A 26,654-nucleotide genomic window follows, 5' to 3' on the forward strand; every position below is an offset into this window, starting at 1 on the left:
GGAGGGGCAGAGAGAGAGAGAGGGAGACACAGAATCCAAAGCAGGCTCCAGGCTCCGAACTGTCAGTACAGAGCCTGACTTGGGGCTCGCACTCATGGACCGCAAGATCATGACGTGAGCCAAAGTCAGACGTTTAACGGACTGAGCCACCCAGGCACCCCGAGAACAACTTTTTGAAAAGACAGTTGTCAATAATGATGTCTGCTGTAAGAAGACGGTAGAAGGGCGGGGAGAGTGTTGCCGCTTGAGCTCAGGGGTCTGGGGGTGGGGGACTTCTCCAAGCAGGTGACCGTGGGAAGGAGCTAGCCACAGGATGAGCATTTCTGAAGAGGGAGGCAGATGGGAAGGCCAACGTGCCTGGGGCCGAGTGTTCGAGGTCTGGGCTGCGTGGGAAGACTGTGGATGATCTCTGATGCTGTGGGAAACCATTGGAGAGTTTTAAGCTGGAGGACGTTTTTCTTGAGGGCTTGCTGTAGGCCAGACTCTGTGCTATGGAGTTTGCGGACGTGGGTCGTGGGTCGTAAGAGACCTGTGCCCACGCCTTTGTGATCAACGGTGGGGATTCTGAGCCTCCACACCGTTGACATTCGTCTCGTGCAGTGATTCAACAGCATCCTTGGTCTCCACCCACCAAATGCTCGTGGCATCACGTGCCCCCAAATTGTGGCACCTACAAATGTCTCCAGGTGTTGCCCAATGTCTCCTGGGGGCCAAAATCACCCCTGGGAGAGAATTGGTATTCTAAAGGTTTCTGCCAGCCTGTCCTTATGTGTGACCTGCATAGTTAAAATCACAAATTTTTGCTTGTGAAAGTGGGGGGCCATTTGGCCTCAAAAAGACCCTTCTTTGTTTTTGTGGTTCTTACACCTTAAGAATTTCGTTTGGAAATTACACACTTTAGTAATTCCGTTTGGAAATTATGGTTCTGGACCCCCATCCCACATGGTTTGATGCAGAGTGTCTGGACAGGGGCCTAGGGATGTGTGTTCTGAATAATAATAAACATCCCTAGTGATTTCTGGCACTTGGAGAAATGGCACGGTAGCTAACCGTCTGTGCCTCTTCCAGGTGATCCTGAGGGAGGTCTAGGGAGGCATATTTTTGGCTTCTAGCAGAAGGAAAACGTGTTTCTATTCAGAGGTATTGGCAACATAGGTAGTGAGCTCCCCATCACGGGAGGCATGCAAGTCCTGGCAGGTCACCATGGAACCAAGAGTGAACCAACATACCCTAAACTCCCAGGAATTTGCCCTAAGCTGTGCCACCTGTCCAAAGTAAAACTTTGTCTTTTATTTAAATTGGCTCACTGGTTTTTAAATTTTATTTATTTATTTTACTTAAATCAGCTGCGTTTCAAAGGGCATTCTGTGTGACTGCCGTAAACGGAAGCAGGGCATTGCTGTAAAAAAGGAGACCCATTGAAACAAAGCTGACGCCTTCCCACTGGACCCACAACAGTAATAACCGCTGATATGTCTGGAGCTCTTACCGTGAGCTGTAAGGCTCCGGTTCCTTCTGTGTGTGTGTCAGTTGAACCTCACAGTTACTCCACGAAATGTGGGGAAGCTCCCCCAGGGGTGGGGAGTGGGGCCCCAGACCAGCACTCGGACACTCGCACACTCATGCTGGGTGAGTGGCTGTGGGTGGGTGTCCGGGTGTGCCTTCGAGAGGCAGCGAGCACGTGGGTGGACCTGGACGTACCCTGCCCAGCTCCATTCCCTGTGGAATCTTGGGCACGTGGCCTAGCTCTCGGGCCTCAGTTTTCTCATCTGTGAAATGGGGTGGAAATAGGACTCACCTTGAGGAGCGTTAGGATTGAAGGAGAGACGTGTGTCCGGGTCCTTGCATGCAGTAAGTGTGGTTAGCATTTGTTATTGGTGTGTGTGTGTGTGTGTGTGTGTGTGTGTGTCCCTCCTTGTCTGCTTCCTGCTGAGTACGTGTCCTGTCTGCACTGTGAAGCAGGCCCAGGCCTGGTCTCTGGTCTCTCACTGTACCCTCACTCTCTCTCTCCCAACCACAGTCAGCCCGTTCCTGTCACCCTGGGCGCTGGAGGGATGGCCACCCAGCTGCTGACTGACGAGGCCCTGGTGAGTCATGTGGCCCTCTCGCACTGCATTCCAGAGGCTAAGGCCAGAGGGCAGGGCCCCTGCAGGGCTCACATACTCGGCCCTGTCTCCTGAGGGCTGTGTCTGCCCCGAGGATGGGGTGGCCTGCATGGGTGATGCTCCTCTCTGCTCGGCCCTTTCCGGGCCCAGCAGCCTCTTGCCTGCCCTGCGACACTGGCTTTGGTCGGCCGAGGGGGACGGACCAGCTTGGGGGTGACCAGCTCTGTCCTCAGGGCTTTCTGGAGACACTGATGGGCGCCTGGGGAGTGGTGGTTTAAACACATCACATGCAGTGTGACAAAGGCCCCTGGGCAGCACCGTCCCACACGTGTGAATGTCCCTTATGAGCATCCACACGCGTGGTGAAGGACACGGGCTGGAACAAGGCTGCACATCGAAGACAGCGGTCACCTTCAGGGAGAGCAGGGATGACCCTGGAGGGATAGGGGTACCTGGGCGTCTGTGGCTCCCGCTAACTGTGCTTTATGCTTTAGAGGGGGGTATGTGTGTGGCTGTTGTATTTTTCTCCAAACTTTTTTTTATGCCAGAGATACTTCATAATTAAAAAAATAGCATATAAATAAATGCTCCTTCTAGAAAACAGGAAGAACCCGTAAACTATAGGTAAGACAGTATAATTCACCCATACACAGTCCCTCTACCCACAGATAACCATATGGATATTTGTGTATTCATTTATTCTGATTACTCTTCTTTTTAATGTTTATTTATTTATTTTTGACAGAGAGAGAGCACAAGCAGAGGAGGAACAGAGAGAGAGGTAGAGAGAGAATCCCAAGCAGGCTCTGTGCTGTCAGCAGAGAGCCTGATGCAGGGCTCGAACCCACGAACCGTGAGATCATGACCTGAGCTGAAGTTGGACGCTTAACCGACTGAGCCACCCAGGAGCCCCTCTGATGATTCTTTTTAAAAACTGACGAAGTATTGGCTTTGCGGTTTTAATGTTGGTATTTTTCCCCCATCCAACTTTAATCAATAAGGATTTCCCAGGGCGCCTGTGTGGCTCAGTGGGTTAAGCGTCTGACTCTTGGTTTCCGCTCGGGTCAGGATCTCATGGTTTTGGGAGTTTGAGCCTCAAGCAGCCTGTGCACCGAGGGTGTGGAGCCTGCTTGGGATTCTCTCTTTCTCCCTCTCTCTCTGCCCCTTCTCTGCGCACGCTCTCTCTCTCTCTCAAAAAATAAAATGAACTTAAAAAAAAAAGGATTTCCCTTATTTTGAAACTTCATAAACTTTACACACATCACTTGTTTGCTTGCATTATTGTTGTACCTAAATGTTCATCCAGTGACTTTGATTTCTTTTTTTTAGTAATTTTTTGATGCTGTAAATAGTCTATGATAAAAATCAAAGAAAATTTCTAGTAGGTAATGACATTCATGATCATTATAAAAGGCTTAGAAAGATCCAGAAGAACACAGCTAAGACAGTCTGCATGACCTGTGATCTTACCCCAGGAGAGAACCTCTCTGGAATGTTTGTGAGCCTTTCTCTCCCTGCACACATGGTGTTTTGCAAAAATAAGAACGACCCTGGCTAAGCAGTTTTTATATCCTGTTTTTTTTTTTCCATCAAAGATTTCATCCTAAGCATTTCTCTGTGTGGTTCAGAACGGCCTGTAACATCAACTTCAATGTCTATGTGAGGATTTTCTCTAAGGGCTGTAGCTGGCTTCCTCAGTGGTTGCCCTGTTGGAGGACGTGTATCTGTCTCCAGTTACGCATGGTTACAGATAATGTCAGGAGGGACATGGGCGGAAGTCTTGCCCTGCATCTCGTGCGATTTCTCAGGAGCGATTTTCGGAGAGGAATCCGGGGAATCCGTGGTTGGATACTTCTGAGGCCTTCCATGAGTCCCCAACCCGTGGTGGCAGAATGTGTTCCCCACAGGACGGAGGAGAGGCCTCCCCTGGGCAGGCTGGCCGTCGTCAGAAGTTAACGTTCTGCACTTTAGGTGTAAGTGACAAGTGGTACAAACCTTGAGCGTGACAGGTGGTGGCCGAAGGTGTCCCACGGGCTCTTTCTGAGTAGCATTGTTTGTGTTATTACTGAGGCTTTATTTCCAGAAAATGTTATTAGCTATTTCTGCAGGCGGGGGAATTATCTGTCTTGTGCTATAGTCAGCCTACAGGACTTGCTGTATTCTTGCAATTTTATTCTTGCAATTGTATTCTTGCAATTTTAAACAGGTATGTGTATGTGTGTGTGGGGGGGGGGGTATTCTTCCCAGGCTTGCTTTTTTGTTTTTTGTTTGTTTTAATGTTCACTTATTTTTGAGACAGAGACAGAGACAGAGTGGGACTGGGGAATGGGCAAAGAGAGAGGGAGACACAGAATCTGAAGCAGGCTCCAGGCTCTGAGCGGTCAGCACCAAACGTTGGGCTCGAACCCACGAATGGCGAGATCACGACCTGAGCCGCAGTTGGATGCTTAACCGACTGAGCCACCCAGGCACCCCATGTTTCTTAATTTATTCTATAATTTTAAAATACAAAAGAGCTTCATATGTTTAAAACCAAATCTGTCTCGGGGCACCCGGGTGGCTCAGTCAATTAAGCATCTGATTCTTGATTTCGGTTCAGGTCATGATCTCATGGTTCATGGGTTCGAGCCCCACATTGGGCTTCATGCTGACAGCTCAGACCCAGCTTGGGATTCTCTTTCACCCTCCCTTTCTCTCTGACCCTCCCTCACTCTTACACATGCGTGCACACACTCTCTCTGCCTTTTAAAATAAATAAACTTAAAAAAATCTGTCACGTTTTTGTTAAAACTGGATTAAAAACAAAAAACGGGGGCGCCTGGGTGGCTCAGTTAGTTAAGCGTCCGACTTCGGCTCAGGTCATGATCTCACGGCTCGCGGGTTTGAGCCCCACGTTGGGCTCTGTGCTGACAGCTCGGAGCCTGGAGCCGGCTTCAGATTCTGTATTTCCCTCTCTCTCTGTCCCTCCCATGCTCATTCTCTGTCTCTCAAAAATAAATAAACATTAAAAATTAAAACAACAACAACAACAAAAAACCCCTCACCTTCTCCTTAGACCCAGCATGTCATTTCTAAGAATTGATCCTACAGTTCTGTTGACACATGAACGCTGAGATCTATTTACAGGGATATTCTTGGCACCTCTTCTTTTTGGTGCGGGGTGGGGTCCACTCTAATAGCAATGGGTGCAAACAGCCTAAAGGTCTGTCTGCAAGGAACAAAGGCTGGTTAGAAGAGTCATAGTCCAGGGGCGCCTGGGTGGCTCAGTGGGTTAAGTGTCTGACTTCAGCTCAGGTCGTGATCTCGCGGTTCACGAGTTCGAGCCCCGCGTCGGGCTCTGTGCTGACAGCTCAGAGCCTGGAGCCTGCTTTGGATTCTGTGTCTCCCTCTCTCCCTGTCCCTCCCCTGCTCCTTTTCTCTCTCTCTCTCTTTCTCAAAAATAAATAAATGTGGAAAAAAAACCCTGTCCATAATGCAAACAGGAAATGTGTGCCCCATTACCAGTTATTCCCACTTTCCTCCACCGGCCCCCAGCCCCTGGCAGCCGCGAATCTGCTTTCTGTCTCCATGAATTTTCATATCCGACACATTCCATGTAAATGAAATCACACGTTGTATGGTCTTCTGTATCTGCCTTTCAGCATCATGATTGTTTTTTAATGTTTATTTACTTGAGAGAGCACCAGCAGGGGAGGGGCAGAGAGAGAATCCCAGGCAGGCTCCACACTGACAGCACGGAGCCCAGATGCAGGGCCTGAACTCATGAACTGTGAGATCATGACCTGAGCCCAAGTCAAGAGTCACACAGTTAACTGACTGAGCCCCCCAGGCGCCCCTCAGCATCCTGATTTTGAGGTTCCTTCATGTAGCACAGGCTAGCGCTTCCTTCCTTTTCAGGGGTGAGTAATGCTCCACTGTGTGGCTAGAAAAAACACATTTTGTTTCCCCATTCTGCGGGTGATGGACATTTGGGTTGTTTCCACTGTCTGGTCATTCTCAGTCATGCTGCAGTGAACATTCCAAGTCTTTGGTTTGCACCCGTGTCCGCATTTCTCCAGCGTATATACCCAGGAATAGGATTGCGGCCTCATGTGATGATTCTGTTTAATCATCTAGGGACCTGTCGGACTGTTTCCCAAAGCAGCCGCACGTGATGTCTTCATTTATAACTGGTCCGGGGTGGTTGTCTTGATTTCTTTTACCTGCGTTACCTAGGAGGACTGCAACAGCTTGTGCGTGTTGGGGGGTTAAGCCTCAGTTCTAGGGGAACTCTCCTCGATCCCCTGCTCTCTGCTCTCCCAGCATCCTTTGCTGTAAGGTGTAGGGCCCAAAACTTCAAGACTGTCCATTTTGGCTTCAAGCATTTTTGTGCACCCCCAGCCCAGGCTGGGTGTGTGGGACCTGCTTGAAAAAGAGTTTACCTAGTGAGTGAGTTGAGATGGAACATGTTTAGGGAAGACTTTCTGAAGGGATTATTATATTAAAAAATAAAACACTTTTTTTTTTTTAAATTTTTTTTTAACGTTTATTTATTTTTGAGACAGAGAGAGACAGAGCACGAACGGGGGAGGGTCAGAGAGAGGGAGACACAGAATCTGAAATAGGCTCCAGGCTCTGAGCTGTCAGCACAGAGCCTGACGCGGGGCTTGAACTCACGGACCGCGAGATCATGACCTGAGCCGAAGTCGGCCGCCCAACCGACTGAGCCACCCAGGCGCCCCTAAAACACGTTTTAAAGGGGAAGGAGGAAACTTTTAGAAGTGATGGATAAGTTTATGGCCTTGATTGCAGTGGTGATTACATGGGTGTGTACTTTCCAAACTTAATTAATATCCACAGCTTTTTGTATGTCATCCGTACCTCAATAAAGCAGGGGTTTTTAAAGAAGGAATTATTGGGGCACCTGGGTGGCTCAGATTGTTAAGCGTCCGACTCTTGATTTCAGCTCAGGTCATGATCTCACAGTTCATGGGATCGAGAACTGCATCAGGCTCTGCACGCACAGTGCAGAGCCAGCTTGAGATTCTCTTTCTCTCTCTGCGCCTTACCCCCCCCATGCACACTCTGTCCCTCTCAAAAAAAAATAAAATAAAATAAATGAATAAACACTTAAAAATAAATAAAAAAAATAAAGAAGGAATTATTATTAGGACTGGGCAAAGGTCCTATTAGTACAAAGAATCAAATAATAGTATTACAATGATAATAATCACTATTAATACTAAATATATAGAGAATATATATATGAAATGCCAAAATTAATCAGATGATGATAGCAAAAGTTGACATGAACCAGGCACATACTTAGCTGTGCCAGACTGTGCCGGAAGCATACGTACATTACCTCGCTTAACGCCCATGACCAGTACGGAGGGGGGGACATTGTTGGTCTGAAGTTCATGACCACTAAGGAGGGGGAACGTTGTTGTTCTGAAGTTCGTGACCACTACGGGGGGGGGACATTGTTGTTCTGAAGTCCATGATCACTAATGAGGGGGGACATTGTTGTTCTGAAGTTCGTGACCACTACGGGGGGGGACATTGTTGTTCTGAAGTTTGTGACCACTATGTGGGGGGACATTGTTGTTCTGAAGTCCGTGACCACTATGGGGGTGGGGGACGTTGTTGTTCTGAAGTTCGCCACCACTAAGGAGGGGGGACGTTGTTCTGAAGTTCGTGACAACTACGGGGGGGAGGGGACATTGTTGTTCTGAAGTTCGTGACCACGACGGGGGGGGGGGACATTGTTGTTCTGAAGTTTGTGACCACTACGGGGGGGGGGGGACATTGTTGTTCTGAAGTCCGTGACCACTACGGGGGGGGGGGGACACTGTTGTTCTGAAGTTCGTCACCACTATGGGGGGGAGGGGACATTGTTGTTCTGAAGTTCGTCACCACTATGGGGGGGAGGGGACATTGTTGTTCTGAAGTTCGTGACCACTACGGGGGGGGGGACATTGTTGTTCTGAAGTTCGTGACCAGTATGGGGGGGGGGACATTGTTGTTCTGAAGTTCATGACTACTACGGGGGGGGACATTGTTGTTCTGAAGTCCGTGACCACTACGGGGGGGGGGCATTGTTGTTCTGAAGTTCGTGACCACTACGGGGGGGGGACATTGTTGTTCTGAAGTTCGTGACCACTACGGGGGGGGGGGGACATTATTGTTCTGAAGTTTGTCACCACTAAGGAGGGGGGACATTGTTGTTCTGAAGTTCGTGACCACTACGGGGGGGGGGGGGACATTGTTGTTCTGAAGTTCGTGACCAGTATGGGGGGGGGAACATTGTTGTTCTGAAGTTCGTGACCACTAAGGAGGGGGACATTATTGTTCTGAAGTTCGTGACCACTACGGGGGGGGGGGACATTGTTGTTCTGAAGTTTGTGACCACTAAGGAGGGGGAACATTGTTGGTCTGAAATTCGTCACCATTAAGGAGGGGGGACATTGTTGTTCTGAAGTTCGTGACCACTACGGGGGGGGGACATTGTTGTTCTGAAGTTCGTGACCACTACGGGGGGGGGACATTGTTGTTCTGAAGTCCATGATCACTATGGGGGGGGGACATTGTTGTTCTGAAGTTCGTGACCACTAAGGAGGGGGGACATTGTTGGTCTGAAGTTCGTGACCATTAAGGAGGGGGGACATTGTTGTTCTGAAGTTTGTGACCACTATGGGGGGGGGACATTGTTGTTCTGAAGTTCGTGACCACTACGAGGTGGGGGGGACATTGTTGTTCTGAAGTCCATGATCACTATGGGGGGGGGACATTGTTGTTCTGAAGTTCGTGACCACTATGGGGGGGGGACATTGTTGTTCTGAAGTCCATGATCACTATGGGGGGGGACATTGTTGTTCTGAAGTTCGTGACCATTAAGGAGGGGGGACATTGTTGTTCTGAAGTCCATGATCACTACGGGGGGGGGGACATTGTTGTTCTGAAGTCCGTGACCATACAGGGGGGGACATTGTTGTTCTGAAGTTCGTGACCACTACGGGGGGGGGACATTATTGTTCTGAAGTTCGTCACCACTAAGGAGGGGGGACATTGTTGTTCTGAAGTTCGTGACCACTACGGGGGGGGGGACATTGTTGTTCTGAAGTTCGTGACCAGTATGGGGGGGGGAACATTGTTGTTCTGAAGTTCGTGACCACTACGAGGGGGGGGGGGACATTGTTGTTCTGAAGTCCATGATCACTATGGGGGGGGGACATTGTTGTTCTGAAGTTCGTGACCACTATGGGGGGGGGACATTGTTGTTCTGAAGTCCATGATCACTATGGGGGGGGGACATTGTTGTTCTGAAGTTCGTGACCACTACGGGGGGGGGGGACATTGTTGTTCTGAAGTCCATGATCACTACGGGGGGGGGACATTGTTGTTCTGAAGTCTGTGACCACTACGGGGGGGGGGACATTGTTGTTCTGAAGTTCGTGACCACTACGGGGGGGGGGGGACATTATTGTTCTGAAGTTTGTCACCACTAAGGAGGGGGGACATTGTTGTTCTGAAGTTCGTGACCAGTATGGGGGGGGGAACATTGTTGTTCTGAAGTTCGTGACCACTAAGGAGGGGGACATTATTGTTCTGAAGTTCGTGACCACTACGGGGGGGGGGGACATTGTTGTTCTGAAGTTTGTGACCACTAAGGAGGGGGAACATTGTTGGTCTGAAGTTCGTGACCATTAAGGAGGGGGGACATTGTTGTTCTGAAGTTTGTGACCACTATGGGGGGGGGGACATTGTTGTTCTGAAGTTCGTGACCACTACGAGGTGGGGGGGACATTGTTGTTCTGAAGTCCATGATCACTATGGGGGGGGGACATTGTTGTTCTGAAGTTCGTGACCACTATGGGGGGGGGACATTGTTGTTCTGAAGTCCATGATCACTATGGGGGGGGACATTGTTGTTCTGAAGTTCGTGACCATTAAGGAGGGGGGACATTGTTGTTCTGAAGTCCATGATCACTACGGGGGGGGGGGACATTGTTGTTCTGAAGTCCGTGACCATACAGGGGGGGACATTGTTGTTCTGAAGTTCGTGACCACTACGGGGGGGGGACATTATTGTTCTGAAGTTCGTCACCACTAAGGAGGGGGGACATTGTTGTTCTGAAGTTCGTGACCACTACGGGGGGGGGGACATTGTTGTTCTGAAGTTCGTGACCAGTATGGGGGGGGGAACATTGTTGTTCTGAAGTTCGTGACCACTACGAGGGGGGGGGGGACATTGTTGTTCTGAAGTCCATGATCACTATGGGGGGGGGACATTGTTGTTCTGAAGTTCGTGACCACTATGGGGGGGGGACATTGTTGTTCTGAAGTCCATGATCACTATGGGGGGGGACATTGTTGTTCTGAAGTTCGTGACCACTACGGGGGGGGGGGACATTGTTGTTCTGAAGTCCATGATCACTACGGGGGGGGGACATTGTTGTTCTGAAGTCTGTGACCACTACGGGGGGGGGACATTGTTGTTCTGAAGTTCGTGACCACTACGGGGGGGGGGGACATTATTGTTCTGAAGTTTGTCACCACTAAGGAGGGGGGACATTGTTGTTCTGAAGTTCGTGACCAGTATGGGGGGGGGAACATTGTTGTTCTGAAGTTCGTGACCACTAAGGAGGGGGACATTATTGTTCTGAAGTTCGTGACCACTACGGGGGGGGGGGGACATTGTTGTTCTGAAGTTTGTGACCACTAAGGAGGGGGAACATTGTTGGTCTGAAATTCGTCACCATTAAGGAGGGGGGACATTGTTGTTCTGAAGTTCGTGACCACTACGGGGGGGGGACATTATTGTTCTGAAGTTCGTCACCACTAAGGAGGGGGGACATTGTTGTTCTGAAGTTCGTGACCACTACGGGGGGGGGGGACATTGTTGTTCTGAAGTTCGTGACCAGTATGGGGGGGGGAACATTGTTGTTCTGAAGTTCGTGACCACTACGAGGGGGGGGGGGACATTGTTGTTCTGAAGTCCATGATCACTATGGGGGGGGGACATTGTTGTTCTGAAGTTCGTGACCACTATGGGGGGGGGACATTGTTGTTCTGAAGTCCATGATCACTATGGGGGGGGGACATTGTTGTTCTGAAGTTCGTGACCACTACGGGGGGGGGGGACATTGTTGTTCTGAAGTCCATGATCACTACGGGGGGGGGACATTGTTGTTCTGAAGTCTGTGACCACTACGGGGGGGGGACATTGTTGTTCTGAAGTTCGTGACCACTACGGGGGGGGGGGACATTATTGTTCTGAAGTTTGTCACCACTAAGGAGGGGGGACATTGTTGTTCTGAAGTTCGTGACCAGTATGGGGGGGGGAACATTGTTGTTCTGAAGTTCGTGACCACTAAGGAGGGGGACATTATTGTTCTGAAGTTCGTGACCACTACGGGGGGGGGGGACATTGTTGTTCTGAAGTTTGTGACCACTAAGGAGGGGGAACATTGTTGGTCTGAAATTCGTCACCATTAAGGAGGGGGGACATTGTTGTTCTGAAGTTCGTGACCACTACGGGGGGGGGACATTGTTATTCTGAAGTTCGTGACCACTACGGGGGGGGGGACATTGTTGTTCTGAAGTCCATGATCACTATGGGGGGGGGACATTGTTGTTCTGAAGTTCGTGACCACTAAGGAGGGGGGGACATTGTTGGTCTGAAGTTCGTGACCATTAAGGAGGGGGGACATTGTTGTTCTGAAGTTTGTGACCACTATGGGGGGGGGGACATTGTTGTTCTGAAGTTCGTGACCACTACGAGGTGGGGGGGACATTGTTGTTCTGAAGTCCATGATCACTATGGGGGGGGGACATTGTTGTTCTGAAGTTCGTGACCACTATGGGGGGGGGACATTGTTGTTCTGAAGTCCATGATCACTATGGGGGGGGGACATTGTTGTTCTGAAGTTCGTGACCATTAAGGAGGGGGGACATTGTTGTTCTGAAGTCCATGATCACTACGGGGGGGGGACATTGTTGTTCTGAAGTCCGTGACCATACAGGGGGGGACATTGTTGTTCTGAAGTTCGTGACCACTACGGGGGGGGGACATTGTTGTTCTGAAGTTCGTGACCACTACGAGGTGGGGGGGACATTGTTGTTCTGAAGTCCATGATCACTATGGGGGGGGGACATTGTTGTTCTGAAGTTCGTGACCACTATGGGGGGGGGACATTGTTGTTCTGAAGTCCATGATCACTATGGGGGGGGACATTGTTGTTCTGAAGTTCGTGACCATTAAGGAGGGGGGACATTGTTGTTCTGAAGTCCATGATCACTACGGGGGGGGGACATTGTTGTTCTGAAGTCCGTGACCATACAGGGGGGGACATTGTTGTTCTGAAGTTCGTGACCACTACGGGGGGGGGACATTGTTGTTCTGAAGTTCGTGACCACTACGAGGTGGGGGGGACATTGTTGTTCTGAAGTCCATGACCACTAAGGAGGGGGGACATTGTTGGTCTGAAGTTCGTGACCATTAAGGAGGGGGGACATTGTTGTTCTGAAGTTTGTGACCACTATGGGGGGGGGACATTGTTGTTCTGAAGTTCGTGACCACTACGAGGTGGGGGGGACATTGTTGTTCTGAAGTCCATGATCACTATGGGGGGGGGACATTGTTGTTCTGAAGTTCGTGACCACTATGGGGGGGGGACATTGTTGTTCTGAAGTTCGTGATCACTATGGGGGGGGACATTGTTGTTCTGAAGTTCGTGACCATTAAGGAGGGGGGACATTGTTGTTCTGAAGTCCATGATCACTACGGGGGGGGGGACATTGTTGTTCTGAAGTCCGTGACCATACAGGGGGGGACATTGTTGTTCTGAAGTTCGTGACCACTACGGGGGGGGGACATTATTGTTCTGAAGTTCGTCACCACTAAGGAGGGGGGACATTGTTGTTCTGAAGTTCGTGACCACTACGGGGGGGGGGACATTGTTGTTCTGAAGTTCGTGACCAGTATGGGGGGGGGAACATTGTTGTTCTGAAGTTCGTGACCACTACGAGGGGGGGGGGACATTGTTGTTCTGAAGTCCATGATCACTATGGGGGGGGGACATTGTTGTTCTGAAGTTCGTGACCACTATGGGGGGGGGACATTGTTGTTCTGAAGTCCATGATCACTATGGGGGGGGACATTGTTGTTCTGAAGTTCGTGACCACTACGGGGGGGGGGGACATTGTTGTTCTGAAGTCCATGATCACTACGGGGGGGGGACATTGTTGTTCTGAAGTCTGTGACCACTACGGGGGGGGGACATTGTTGTTCTGAAGTTCGTGACCACTACGGGGGGGGGGGACATTATTGTTCTGAAGTTTGTCACCACTAAGGAGGGGGGACATTGTTGTTCTGAAGTTCGTGACCAGTATGGGGGGGGGGAACATTGTTGTTCTGAAGTTCGTGACCACTAAGGAGGGGGACATTATTGTTCTGAAGTTCGTGACCACTACGGGGGGGGGGGACATTGTTGTTCTGAAGTTTGTGACCACTAAGGAGGGGGAACATTGTTGGTCTGAAATTCGTCACCATTAAGGAGGGGGGACATTGTTGTTCTGAAGTTCGTGACCACTACGGGGGGGGGACATTGTTATTCTGAAGTTCGTGACCACTACGGGGGGGGGGACATTGTTGTTCTGAAGTCCATGATCACTATGGGGGGGGGACATTGTTGTTCTGAAGTTCGTGACCACTAAGGAGGGGGGACATTGTTGGTCTGAAGTTCGTGACCATTAAGGAGGGGGGACATTGTTGTTCTGAAGTTTGTGACCACTATGGGGGGGGGACATTGTTGTTCTGAAGTTCGTGACCACTACGAGGTGGGGGGGACATTGTTGTTCTGAAGTCCATGATCACTATGGGGGGGGACATTGTTGTTCTGAAGTTCGTGACCACTATGGGGGGGGGACATTGTTGTTCTGAAGTCCATGATCACTATGGGGGGGGGACATTGTTGTTCTGAAGTTCGTGACCATTAAGGAGGGGGGACATTGTTGTTCTGAAGTCCATGATCACTACGGGGGGGGGACATTGTTGTTCTGAAGTCCGTGACCATACAGGGGGGGACATTGTTGTTCTGAAGTTCGTGACCACTACGGGGGGGGGACATTGTTGTTCTGAAGTTCGTGACCACTACGAGGTGGGGGGGACATTGTTGTTCTGAAGTCCATGATCACTATGGGGGGGGGACATTGTTGTTCTGAAGTTCGTGACCACTATGGGGGGGGGACATTGTTGTTCTGAAGTCCATGATCACTATGGGGGGGGACATTGTTGTTCTGAAGTTCGTGACCATTAAGGAGGGGGGACATTGTTGTTCTGAAGTCCATGATCACTACGGGGGGGGGACATTGTTGTTCTGAAGTCCGTGACCATACAGGGGGGGACATTGTTGTTCTGAAGTTCGTGACCACTACGGGGGGGGGACATTGTTGTTCTGAAGTTCGTGACCACTACGAGGTGGGGGGGACATTGTTGTTCTGAAGTCCATGATCACTATGGGGGGGGGACATTGTTGTTCTGAAGTTCGTGACCACTATGGGGGGGGGACATTGTTGTTCTGAAGTCCATGATCACTATGGGGGGGGACATTGTTGTTCTGAAGTTCGTGACCATTAAGGAGGGGGGACATTGTTGTTCTGAAGTCCATGATCACTACGGGGGGGGGACATTGTTGTTCTGAAGTCCGTGACCATACAGGGGGGGACATTGTTGTTCTGAAGTTCGTGACCACTACGGGGGGGGGACATTATTGTTCTGAAGTTCGTCACCACTAAGGAGGGGGGACATTGTTGTTCTGAAGTTCGTGACCACTACGGGGGGGGGGACATTGTTGTTCTGAAGTTCGTGACCAGTATGGGGGGGGGAACATTGTTGTTCTGAAGTTCGTGACCACTACGAGGGGGGGGGACATTGTTGTTCTGAAGTCCATGATCACTATGGGGGGGGGACATTGTTGTTCTGAAGTTCGTGACCACTATGGGGGGGGGACATTGTTGTTCTGAAGTCCATGATCACTATGGGGGGGGACATTGTTGTTCTGAAGTTCGTGACCACTACGGGGGGGGGGGACATTGTTGTTCTCAAGTCCATGATCACTACGGGGGGGGGGACATTGTTGTTCTGAAGTCCATGATCACTATGGGGGGGGGACATTGTTGTTCTGAAGTTCGTGACCACTACGGGGGGGGGGACATTGTTGTTCTGAAGTCCATGATCACTATGGGGGGGGGACATTGTTGGTCTGAAGTTCGTGACCAGTACCAGGGCGGGGGGGGACATTGTTGTTCTGAAGCCTGCTGAACAAACAAGACACAGAAGGGTTAAGACAGTAGCCCAAGGACACACAGCCCAAGGACACACAGGAAGGGGCAGAGCCAGGATTTCGCTGCAGGCTACCTGGCTCCCAAGTCCAAACCCATAACCACCAGGTTATGCTGCTTCCACGTCAAGTGGTGGGGGCCGCTGAGACTGAGATGGGGGGCACAGCGTGAGCCCTGGCACTGGGCAGGCACTCGGGACAATGAAGGGAGTGGCCCGCGGAGAGGGTCTCTCACTGTCCAGCCGGCAGAGGTGCTCAGAGGACCGAGGAGAGAGTCGAGGACGAGTGGGCGGCAGTAACAGTGGCTGACGGTGCTTGAGCACTTACTGTATACGTGCAATGTTCTGAGCCTCAGATGTGGATTAACTTCCTCAGTCCTCATGCCCTCCTTACTCACTGATCCACGGATTCATTCAGGAGCTACTTAGTGAGTGCCTACTGTATGCCAGGCATGGTACAAAGCACTGGGGATCACTGAGAGCAAGACGGATGTGTTGGTTTGCTAAGGCTGCCGTAAGAAAAGTGACCCCAGACTGGGGGGCTTAAACAACGTAACTGTGTGTCCTCACAGTCCTGGAGGACGGAGGCCACAAGGTCATGGCGTCGGCAGGGCCGTGCTTCCTCTGAAGGTGTTAGGGAAGGATGCGTTCCGGGCCTCCCTTCTGGCCGCTGGTAGGTCTTGGCTTGTGGCGGCATAAGGTCACTTCACAGGGTGTTCTCCCTGTGTGCCCGTGCGGGTCTGAATTTCCCTTGTTTATAAGGATGCCAGTCCTGGAGGTTTAAGGGCCCCCCTCCTCCTCCAGTATGATTTCCTCCTAACTAATTGCAACTGCACTGTCCCTAGTTCCAAATGACGTCCCATTCGGGGATGCTGGGGGTTAGGACTTGGGGGTGGGCAGAACTCGACCTATAACAAGCACTTCGAATGGGACCCGGCCCATAGCGTCTGCATAACAAGTGATAGGTCTTGTCACTGTTGTGATGGCCACCATCGCCCCCCGTCGTTACCTCCCGTGCTATGGGATATGTGTTATATCCATGGGGCTCACAGCATCAGCTGGGAAGGCACTGAGGCTTCCACCCCGTGAACTTCCCACCGTCCCCCGCCCTGGGCCCATCTGCCTTTTAGCCTCAGGTCTTCATCCCAGCCCCTCCCCCCTCCAGAATCTCATCCCACGGACCCAACCACTAACTGTCCCCTCAGACCACATTTGGTGTCAACTTTCCGAAATCTCCCCGGACACCCCCTCAGGCTGCCTTTGCTCAGGCGCCTGGAGGATCTCGTTCATACCTTCACAGTGGTATTGAGCAGATGGCCGGTCCGTCCCGTGTGTGTTCCTGCCTCGTCCATGAGGACCTGGTTCTTGAACTTTCCATGGCTCCTGCCCAGCACCCAGCTCAGTGCCTGCAGCTCCGTAGGGGCTCAGGACAGTTTGTTGAACTACTGGATCCCATCTAGGATTCCGCCTTTGACGGGCAACTCATGCACAGGGCGATTCACAGGGTTACGGTCATTATACCTTTGGTTCCTTCTCTGCTTCTCAAGTGTGTCACTTTCCGCTCTAAACAATCTTACGTTTGTTTTGTTTCTCTGTCTGAGGACCATCCCAATAGAAGTAGGCACCAAGGACACTGAGCAGTTGGTCCCTTCAGAACTCCGAACCTTGTTGAAATCACTCCAGATTTGTCTGCCTTCCCTAAGTCCTCTTGGCTTTTCCGGCCATTTCTCCAGACCTCTGTGAGCAGGGCCCTGCGGTGAGCGGTTGTGGGTTTCCTCTTACAGGAATCAGTGACATTCAGGGACGTGGCCGTGGACTTCACGCAGGAGGAGTGGCAGCAGCTGGAGCCTGCCCAGAAGGACCTGTACAGAGATGTGATGCTGGAGAACTACAGGAACCTGGTTTCTCTGGGTAAGGGGGCAGCTTTGCTGAATTTCTCACCGCCGGCCTGCAAAGAAATAAGAAAAAAGATGGACAGATTTGACTATGTAGGAAGTTTAAATGACTCAAAGATAAAAATAAAGTTGACAGGTAATGGGGGAATAATATTTACCACCTGTGTAATGGTCAAAGGATTATAATTATATAAAGAGCTCCCAGGAGTAAACAAGAATAAAACAAGAAAAAGGATGATAGGAAGATAGACCAAACCTATGAGCTGGCAGTTCATGAATGTAGAAATATACAAAATTACCCTTCATAAAAAAATTTTAAAGCTTACCAATAGTCAGAGAAATAAATACAAATCAAGTCAAAGAAATCTAGTTTTTGCCCGTGAGGTACACAGAGATGAAAAAGAATGAAGATAGCCTGTATTATGAGAGTGTAGGGAAAAGGACTTTCTCGTTTTAGGAGCATAAAGTTGGGACAGCTCTTTTGGAGGACAGTTTGGCATTATCAACCACATTTTTAACGGTTCTGTCTTTAGCGATCTCCCTGTAAGTGTGCAAAGTTTTACATAGGAGGAAAAGGATAAAAGGCCTAAATGCCTACCTACACAAGACTGGCTAAACATATCCCATTATACCAGTGAGATGGAGACCACACATCTCTTCAAAGATGAGGGCTCTCTGTAGACGCTGACGTGGAAAGATGTCCCTTGATAATAGTGTTAGGTTAAAAAAAAAAAACACTAATTTTCAGAACTAGAATATGTTCTCACTTCTTTTATGGCTTTTGTGAAGTATAATTGACCTACAGTTAACTGCACTTTTTTAAAGCGAACAATTGGATGCATTCTGACACCCGTCTACACCCGGGGGGAAGCCATGTCCACGGTCCAGATGACGAACATATCCATTACCCATTTCCAGCACCTGCCAGTGCTTCGTGCACGCACCTCCGTTCCTTGGGCAGCCTTAGGGCATTTTGGTTTAATCTGCGCATTCTGCAACTTTATATAGATGCACTGATACAGCCAGTAGTCTTTTTGGTCTGATTCCTTGCACTCGGCAGAAGTATTTTGAGGTTCGCCATGTTGCGTGTACAAGTAGTTCACTCCTCTTAATTGCCGAGTAACAGTCTACTTCCTGGATAGAACACAGTCTGTGTGTCCCTTCGCTTGTTGGCGAACATCTGCGCTGTCTCCGATTCTGGGCTGATAGAAATAGAGCTGCCGTGAACCCGTGCGGACAGCTTTCACCGAGGACCTGTGTTTTCCTTTCTCTTGAGCAAACACCAGGAGAACAGTTGAACCACGCAATCATGTGTCCCGACCTTTCAGGAAACCGCCAGACGTTCTTTGCAAAGCGGTTGGTGCCATTTCACATTTCCGTGCTTAGGAGTTCCGGCTACTCTGTGATCTGTCAAAATTTTGGATATGCAATCTTTGTTATTTTAGCCTTTCTTGGGGATCTTCCATGCTTTTGGTGTCCTAAGAGACCATTGCCCAACCCAAGCCGCTAAGATTCCTTCCTGTGTTTTCTTCTAAGACTTTTATAGTTTCGGCTCTTTGTTTAGGTTGTTGGTCTATTTTGAGTGAGTTTTTGTGAACCGTGTAGAAAAGGGGCCTGACGTCACCGTTCAATGCAGGTGTCCAAGTGCCCCACAGTCAACTAATTGTTGAAGAGCAGAAGTTTTTAACTTGACGAAGTCCAGTTTATCAATCATTTTCCTCGAGGATCATGCTTTTGGGACCATATCTATGAAATCTTTGCCTGTCACAGGCCACAAAGGTTCTCTTCCATAAACCGTAGGGTTTTTAGGTTTTGTGTTTTCTTCTGGGATCCCTAGAGAGTTAATTTTTGTTTTTTTGTGTTTTTTTTTGTTTGGTTTTTTTTTAAGTTTTTTTTCAACGTTTTTATTTTTTATTTTTGGGACAGAGAGAGACAGAGCATGAACGGGGGAGGAGCAGAGAGAGAGGAATCGGAAACAGGCTCCAGGCTCCGAGCCATCAGCCCAGAGCCTGATGCTCGAACTCACGGACCGCGAGATCGTGACCTGGCTGAAGTCGGACGCTTAACCGACTGCGCCACCCAGGCACCCCTAGAGAGTTAATTTTTGTAATGATGCAAAGTGTTCATTGAAGCTCAATTTGGTCGTTGAGAGTATCCACTTGTTCCACAGGCTTTGTCAAAAAGGCCGAACTGTTCCACTGGAAACATTTCCACTGAATTTTCTCCACTGAATTGCCTTCGCATGTTTGTCAAAAATCAGCTGTCCGTGTGCGCGTGTGTGGGTCGAACTCCCGGCTCTGTTCTGTGTCCTTCATCTGTATCTGTTTTGACACCAACCCCGTGTCATTTGACCTGCTCTCACTTTCTGCCGTTATGACCTGTGCTCAGTCTAGATGGCTTGCTGTCCCCACAACCCCCTGAGTGCCCTGCCCGCTGCCCGTGAATTCGGTGGTGTGGGTTACCTGGCTGGCTGGTGTGAGAAGGCTCTGTGCCCAGCCCTGACGGGCTCTGGGTACTGCTTTCAAATCCTTTTGGGTTCTTCTGCGAGCGTGGGTAGTTTCCATGTATGCATGTTGTGATCTGTAATCTGATGCTTCAGGGAGGACCTTGCAGATCTCCAAAGCACTCTCTCTGCTCAGGGGGTCTGCTGGGCTCTGCCTCAGTTTACTCCTCGGTGCTGCAGCCTGCAGCCTTTCCCGTGAGTAAACTGGGTGATGTAGGACCACCTGGGTGGCTCAGTCAGCTGAGCATCCGACTCTTGATTTCAGGTCAGGCCATGATCTCATGGTTCATGAGTTCTCCGCCGATCGTGCGGAGCCTGCTTGGGATTCTTTCCATCTCAACCTCTGCCCCTCTCCTGCTTGTGCTTTCCCTCTCTTAAAATAAATACATAAACATTAAAAAATAAAATATAATAAAAAGGTAGGCACTGGGGAAAAAGTTCTGTAAAAGTACACACCAAACAGTTAATGCAGACAGAAGAGATCGCAGGAGGTTTCCGTTTTATGTTATTTTTTGATGTTTGGTGTTTTACTGACAAGTGTGGATTACTTTGTGATCAGAAACAATCGTAGAAATCCAGAATACAGGAAAACAAACTGAAGGACAGGAAATCGAGTACCACACGAAAAAAAACCCAAAAAACAGTACATCCATATTTAGACCAAAAGGAACAAATAGCATTTTGCACACTAGCGGCTGTTTGCCAGAGTGACCTCAGCAGATGCTGTTAGCATTTCCTCGACGGTAGGCAAGAATGCCTGTGTCCACCAGCCACGCATCATCAGCACTTTGCTCCCTGCCAGTCTCTTTGGTGAAATGCCCGGTGGCGGGTTGGGTTCATCTGGTTGCCGTCGAGCTGTGTATTCACAGCTTGTCATGGCTCAGAGCGGAGTATTGGCTGCAGAAGACTTTCAGCTATTCTCACAGCTGACTCTCTGCCCGCTGTGAGCTTGTAGCCACAGCCAGCTTCTGTCCCAGCATGTCTCAGACCCCATTCCCCCCCCCCTGAAATCCACCATTACCCTCCCCCCCCACCACGGTCGTCACGTCCCGTGCCACACTCTGCCCAAACATCTTAGCATCACGCCACACCCCAAGGTGACTAAACCACAATCATTTCTCTACCTTAAGTATTTCTCAAATCTTTCCCGCTGGGAGAGGAAGACAACTCACAGCAAAACAGTGACTCATTGGGGGCCACCGCTCTGGGAGCAGACCACTTGGATCCCAGCTCTGCCTCTAGTGCTCTGTGGCCTTGAGTATGTGACTTCCTTCTCAGAGCCTCCGTGTCCTCTTCTGTAAAATGGGCACAATCTTAAGAGTACCTAAGTCGCATGTGGTGGTCAGGGTCACATGGAACGATACAAGCCGATTGCTTAGCACTGCAGGTGCCCAGTGAATGTGCATCTGATACCTTCTGTGTGCCAGGCACTGCCGCAGGAGCTGGGCCAGACAAGCTCACTTTCCACAGTGGGGTTGGGGTGGGGGGGCACTGGCAATCAGCAGGTCCAGGGACAGACAAAAGTTGCCATAGACCATGATGAGTGCCCACAACCAAACCGGAAAGAGACTAGCAGGAGGAGTCTTCCTTTCCACCGCAGGATGGACAGGAAAGACCTCCCTGTGGAGAAGTGTTCACTGAGGGCTGAAGGATGAGCACCAGTGGGAAGGTGGGGCAGCGGCACATGTAAAGGCCCTGAGGCAGGAAGAACTTGGCAGGGAGTATAACAGGAACCAGAGGGCAAGTGTGGCTGCCAGCAAGTGAGCAGGGGATGGAGAGTGGGGGACAGCTCAGGAGAGGGGGCCCTGGCTCCGTCCCAAGGACCCTGTAGGCCGGGGAAGGCCTTGGCTTCGCATGTCAGCATACCAGAAGGCGCTGGACGGTGTGGTCTGACTCCTAAGAACATCCTCTTGCTGCTGAGCGGAGAATGCATTGCGGAGGGCTGAGGGTGACGGGTCTTGCCACATTTCAGGCCAGAAATCCAGGGTGCCTAAGTGGATCGCGGGCAGGGGTGACGCGAGATTGGATCCGGTCCAGTCTGTTGTGCACGTCCAGTGGCTCTTGTTAACAGTCTGGAGGGTGGGAGGGAAGGAGCGAATCAAGGATGACTGCCACATCTATTTTATTTTATTTTATTTTATTTTATTTTATTTTATTTTATTTTATTTTATTAAATTTCATTTCATTATTTTATTTCATTTTTTATTTCATTTCGTTATTTTATTTCATGGTATTTTATTTTTTATTTCGTTTTATTTCATTCCATTCCATTTTATTTTATTTTATTTCATTTTATTTTATTTTATTAAATTTCATTTCATTATTTTATTTCATTTTTTATTTCATTTCGTTATTTTATTTCATGGTATTTTATTTTTTATTTCGTGTTATTTCATTTCATGTTATTTTATTTCATGTTTTTTTATTTTTTAATTTCATTTCATTTTTTGTTTCATTCAATTCCATTTTTTTTTTTTTAATTTTTTTTTTCAACGTTTTTTTTTAATTTATTTTTGGGACAGAGAGAGACAGAGCATGAACGGGGGAGGGGCAGAGAGAGAGGGAGACACAGAATCGGAAACAGGCTCCAGGCTCTGAGCCATCAGCCCAGAGCCCGACGCGGGGCTCGAACTCACGGAGCGCGAGATCGTGACCTGGCTGAAGTCGGACGCTTAACCGACTGCGCCACCCAGGCGCCCCTCAATTCCATTTTATTTTACTTTATTTTATTTTATTTTCTGTTGTGGTAAGACATACATAAAGTTTACCGTTTTAACAGTTTTTAGGCGTACAGTTTGGTGGTATTAGGTACATTCACACTGATCTGCTGCCGCCATCATCCATCCATAGAACTCTTTTCTCCGGGCAGAACTGGAACTCTGTGCCCTTTAAGCGCCAACTCCCTCTCCCCCTCCTCCTCCCGCAGCCCCCAGCCCCTGGCGCCGTCTGCTTTCTGTCTCTGTGGACGTGATGCCCCCGGGAACCTCACGTCACTGGATTCCTACAGTACTGGTTCTTCTGTGTCTCACTTACTTGCTAAGTCTCTTTGATGAGCCTTTCTTTTTATCATAGTGCTTGGAGGGGCAGGGGCCCCAGTCAGATGCACTAGGTTTGCAGTATCCCGGGGGACACCAGGTAGGCTTTCGAATATTCCAGCAGAGCTCAGAGTGTGGGCTGGACGGGTAAATGGGGGAGGCATCAGCATATAGAAGACCCTGAATTCCAGACTGCCATGTGGCACAGCCGCAGGATTTAGGGGAGGGGTCTCAGACTCCAGGGGTTGCGGGCTAGGTGGGCGTTCAAGTGGGAGAGCGGGATCAGCTGCTCCTCCCCTGCTGGGTCTTGTCGCCTCCTGGGAAGGAGGGCTCCACGTGGAGATTGTTGTGTGAAGAAGATCTCACAGCTTCTGCGTGTTGGGAATGAAGCCGTTGGACCCGTGATACAGAGTCTGGAACTCAGGAGAGTCCCCTGGACTGGAAATAGAGATTTAGAAACCAACAGGGTACATGTAGGCGGGCACTCGAGCCGCAGCGGGGCTGTGATTCCGGCGGGGGGGGGGGGGGGGTGGGGGCGGCGGGGAGGATGTGCAGAGGTGCGAGGGTCTGGGCAGCGGAGGAGGGGGGAGGGGCAGGGAAGGGCGGAGCTTGGCTGGCAGGTGGGGGGGATAGAGGACAAGCAGCACACCCCCATAAATGTCAGCTGTCACCTTAGCGTTTCTAACAACGCCTGATGCTTTGAGAAGCCTCCGCGGTTGGGGGTGTTCGGGGTGGTCCCTGGAAGCAAGGAGCCCATTGCAGAACTTGTTCGGGTTTCCTCGAGCTGATCCGCTCGGTCCAAGCCCGGTACCTCCTGTTGTTTCTGTACAGGCGGCTCTCCTCTGAGCTCCTGTGTGCGGGCTGGGCTGCCCTTGTCTCCGCTCCCCCAAAGGGACAGGTCCTGTCCCCTCCACCCCCTCCGCCTCATGTGGGCTCTGCTTCTTCAGACCACCTTTGCCGCCCGCTCATCGCTGCCCTTGCGCTCGGCAGGGCGGTCTCCGATGTCACCTGCCCATCCCGCGCTCTGGAAGGTCCTTGCTCCCAGCCTTGTTAACTCCATGTGTCTCGTCTTCTCTCTCCCCTCCCCCAGACTTGGAGTCTAGACCTGAAATGAAGGAATCGGGTCCAAAGGAGGACATTGCGGAACACAGGCCATCCGTCGGGGCGGTGGCCGAGGGACCCACGAGAAATGGTGCCTGCGGCCTGGCCTTTGAAGGCGCGTGGACCCTGGGTGACTGGGTGGAGAGGAGGCAGCAGGGGGGCGCCAGGACCTGCCTGGGGCGGTCGGAGTTTTCTCAGGAGCTCGCCCCCGAGTGTCGTCGGGAACCTCAGGTCCTCACCCCCCAAAGCCCCAGCCTGTGCCCGCCACCATCGGCGGGTCCGGGGGAAGCAGGGTCCCAGCCGCGCGTGGTGCTCGGCGCAGACCTCAGCCAGCCCTCCAGACTGGACGCAGAGGAGAAGCCTTACGCGTGCGCCACGTGCGGCAAGGCCTTCAGCCGCAGCTCGTCCCTCGTGAAGCATCGGAGGACCCACACCGGGGAGAGGCCCTTCGAGTGTGACGAGTGCGGGAAGCACTTCATCGAGCGCTCGTCCCTCACCATCCACCGCAGGGTCCACACCGGGGAGAAGCCGTACCGCTGCGGGGACTGCGGCAAGGCTTTCAGCCAGCGCATGAACCTGACCGTGCACCAGCGCACGCACACGGGCGAGAAGCCGTACGCGTGCGCCGCGTGCGGGAAGGCCTTTCGCAAGACCTCGTCCCTGGCGCAGCACGAGCGCGTGCACACGGGCGAGCGGCCGTACGCGTGCGGGGACTGCGGCAAGGCCTTCAGCCAGAACATGCACCTGACCGTGCATCGGCGCACGCACACGGGCGAGAAGCCGTACGCGTGCGCCGAGTGCGGGCGCGCCTTCAGCCAGAACATGCACCTGACCGAGCACCGGCGCACGCACACGGGCGAGAAGCCGTTCCGCTGCGGGGACTGCGGCAAGGCCTTCAACAAGAGCTCGTCGCTGACGCTGCACCGGCGGAACCACACGGGCGAGAAGCCGTACGTGTGCGGCGAGTGCGGCAAGGCCTTCAGCCAGAGCTCCTACCTGATCCAGCACCAGCGCTTCCACATCGGGGTCAAGCCCTTCGAGTGCAACGCGTGTGGCAAGGCCTTCAGCAAGAACTCGTCGCTCACGCAGCACCGGCGGGTGCACACGGGCGAGAAGCCGTACGAGTGCTCCGTGTGCAGGAAGCACTTCACGGGCCGCTCGTCCCTGCTCGTGCACCAGACGGGCCACACCGGCGAGAAGCCGTACGCGTGCGGCGAGTGCGGCAAGGCCTTCAGCCAGAGCGCGTACCTCATCGAGCACCAGCGCATCCACACGGGCGAGAAGCCGTACCGCTGCGCCCAGTGTGGCAAGGCCTTCATCAAGAACTCCTCGCTCACCGTCCACCAGCGCATCCACACCGGCGAGAAGCCCTATAGGTGCGGCGAGTGCGGGAAAACCTTCAGCCGGAACACCAACCTCACGCGCCACCTGAGGATCCACACCTAGGGGGAGGCGTGGGGGGCGCCTGTTCCCGGGGAGGCGTGGGGGGCGCTTGGGGGGGGCCTGAGCCCCCAGCACGGGCGGTGCAGACGCGGGAGCCCCCGGGTAGCGCGCCCCAGGCGGGCCTTACGAGTGGGGACTTGTGCACAGGTCCTCTTGCTACGGGGCACCCGCAGGGCCGAAGGAGGAAGCCAGTCCCTCCGTGTCTAATGTGCTTAGGAACATGGTCAGGGTCTCTGTGGCTGGACACTCACGGGAGCCCCAGGAACCGGGGCATCAGGGTTCTAGGCCGTGGGAGTGGACTGTAAGGGCTGGGACAGAGCACTTAGTGTCCCGGGGGGGGGGGGGGGACACTCCGGAGGAGGGGGCTGAGAGGGGAGGTGGACTCCATAAGTGAATGTGGACATTTTGGGACCCTAGATCTAGTGCAGATGCCAGGTGGGCACCCTCCTGAGTTTTCTCCTGGGGTGGAAGCCAGAGCCCCGCTCCCCTCCATCCCTCTGTCTGTCCCCAAGCCACTAACGCCGCAGAAGCTGACAAGCTGTGTGACAGGGAGGAGGTGGTTTTCAGGGTCAGCAAATAATAAGCACTTGGGATGCCGAAGTTTCTCATAGTGGTCGTTTAGGTTTTTTTACAATAAAACTTTTAAAGGTGTAATTTTTAAAAAATGTTTATTTATTGAGAGAGAGAGGGAGAGAGTGGGGGAGGGGCACAGAGAGCATCCCAAGCAGGGTGCACGCTGTCAACAAAGAGCCGAACACAGGCCTGGATCTCATCAACGGTGAGATCATGACCTGAGCCCAAATTAAGTCGGATGCTCAACTGGCTGAGCCACCCAGGCGCCCTGAGAGACCAGTGTCATTTTAAACAGTCGCCGGGTTCAGAAGATACAGGAACCAGTTCCGCCATCAAAATCAGTCTCCTGCTTGTGGGGAGAGGGGGAGGGCAGGTGATTCAGGTTTAAATACTTAACTGGGTTTAGTCAGTACGCATTTCTGAACACAGACTGCCTGTTTTTATAGCTGTTTTTTGCAGTCGAATTTGAAGGTAGCTCCAAGTGAGTCTCCTAAGGCTGACCTGATGCTTTGTTTACGTGAAGAGCTCCCCCAGGGTCTCCTTTCTCGGGGGACTTTGATGCTGCCCTTTGTCCTTTTAACATTCGATGCCACTTGCCCCAAATGTCCTGGTGTTTCCGAACGTCCTACGCTTCTTGATGATGTCCGCAAAGAATAAACAACTCACTTTGAGAGATCA

The 26,654-nt window shown here is 51.3% G+C and overlaps 1 protein-coding gene across 1 annotated transcript; it reads left to right on the forward strand.

Annotated features, from left to right (window-relative positions):
• Nucleotides 1-26,654, forward strand: ZNF71 (zinc finger protein 71). Its single transcript, XM_086690804.1, has 4 exons — nucleotides 1-1,851; nucleotides 2,021-2,087; nucleotides 17,211-17,337; nucleotides 23,950-26,654. The coding sequence occupies exons 1-4, from the start codon at nucleotides 1,847-1,849 to the stop codon at nucleotides 25,404-25,406; spliced, it is 1,656 nt and encodes a 551-aa protein (XP_086546930.1). The 5' UTR covers nucleotides 1-1,846; the 3' UTR covers nucleotides 25,407-26,654.

This window comes from Puma concolor, chromosome E2 (assembly GCF_028749965.1).
Source record: "Puma concolor isolate L17-30 chromosome E2, mPumCon1.1.hap2, whole genome shotgun sequence".
Lineage (NCBI taxonomy): Eukaryota > Metazoa > Chordata > Mammalia > Carnivora > Felidae > Puma > Puma concolor.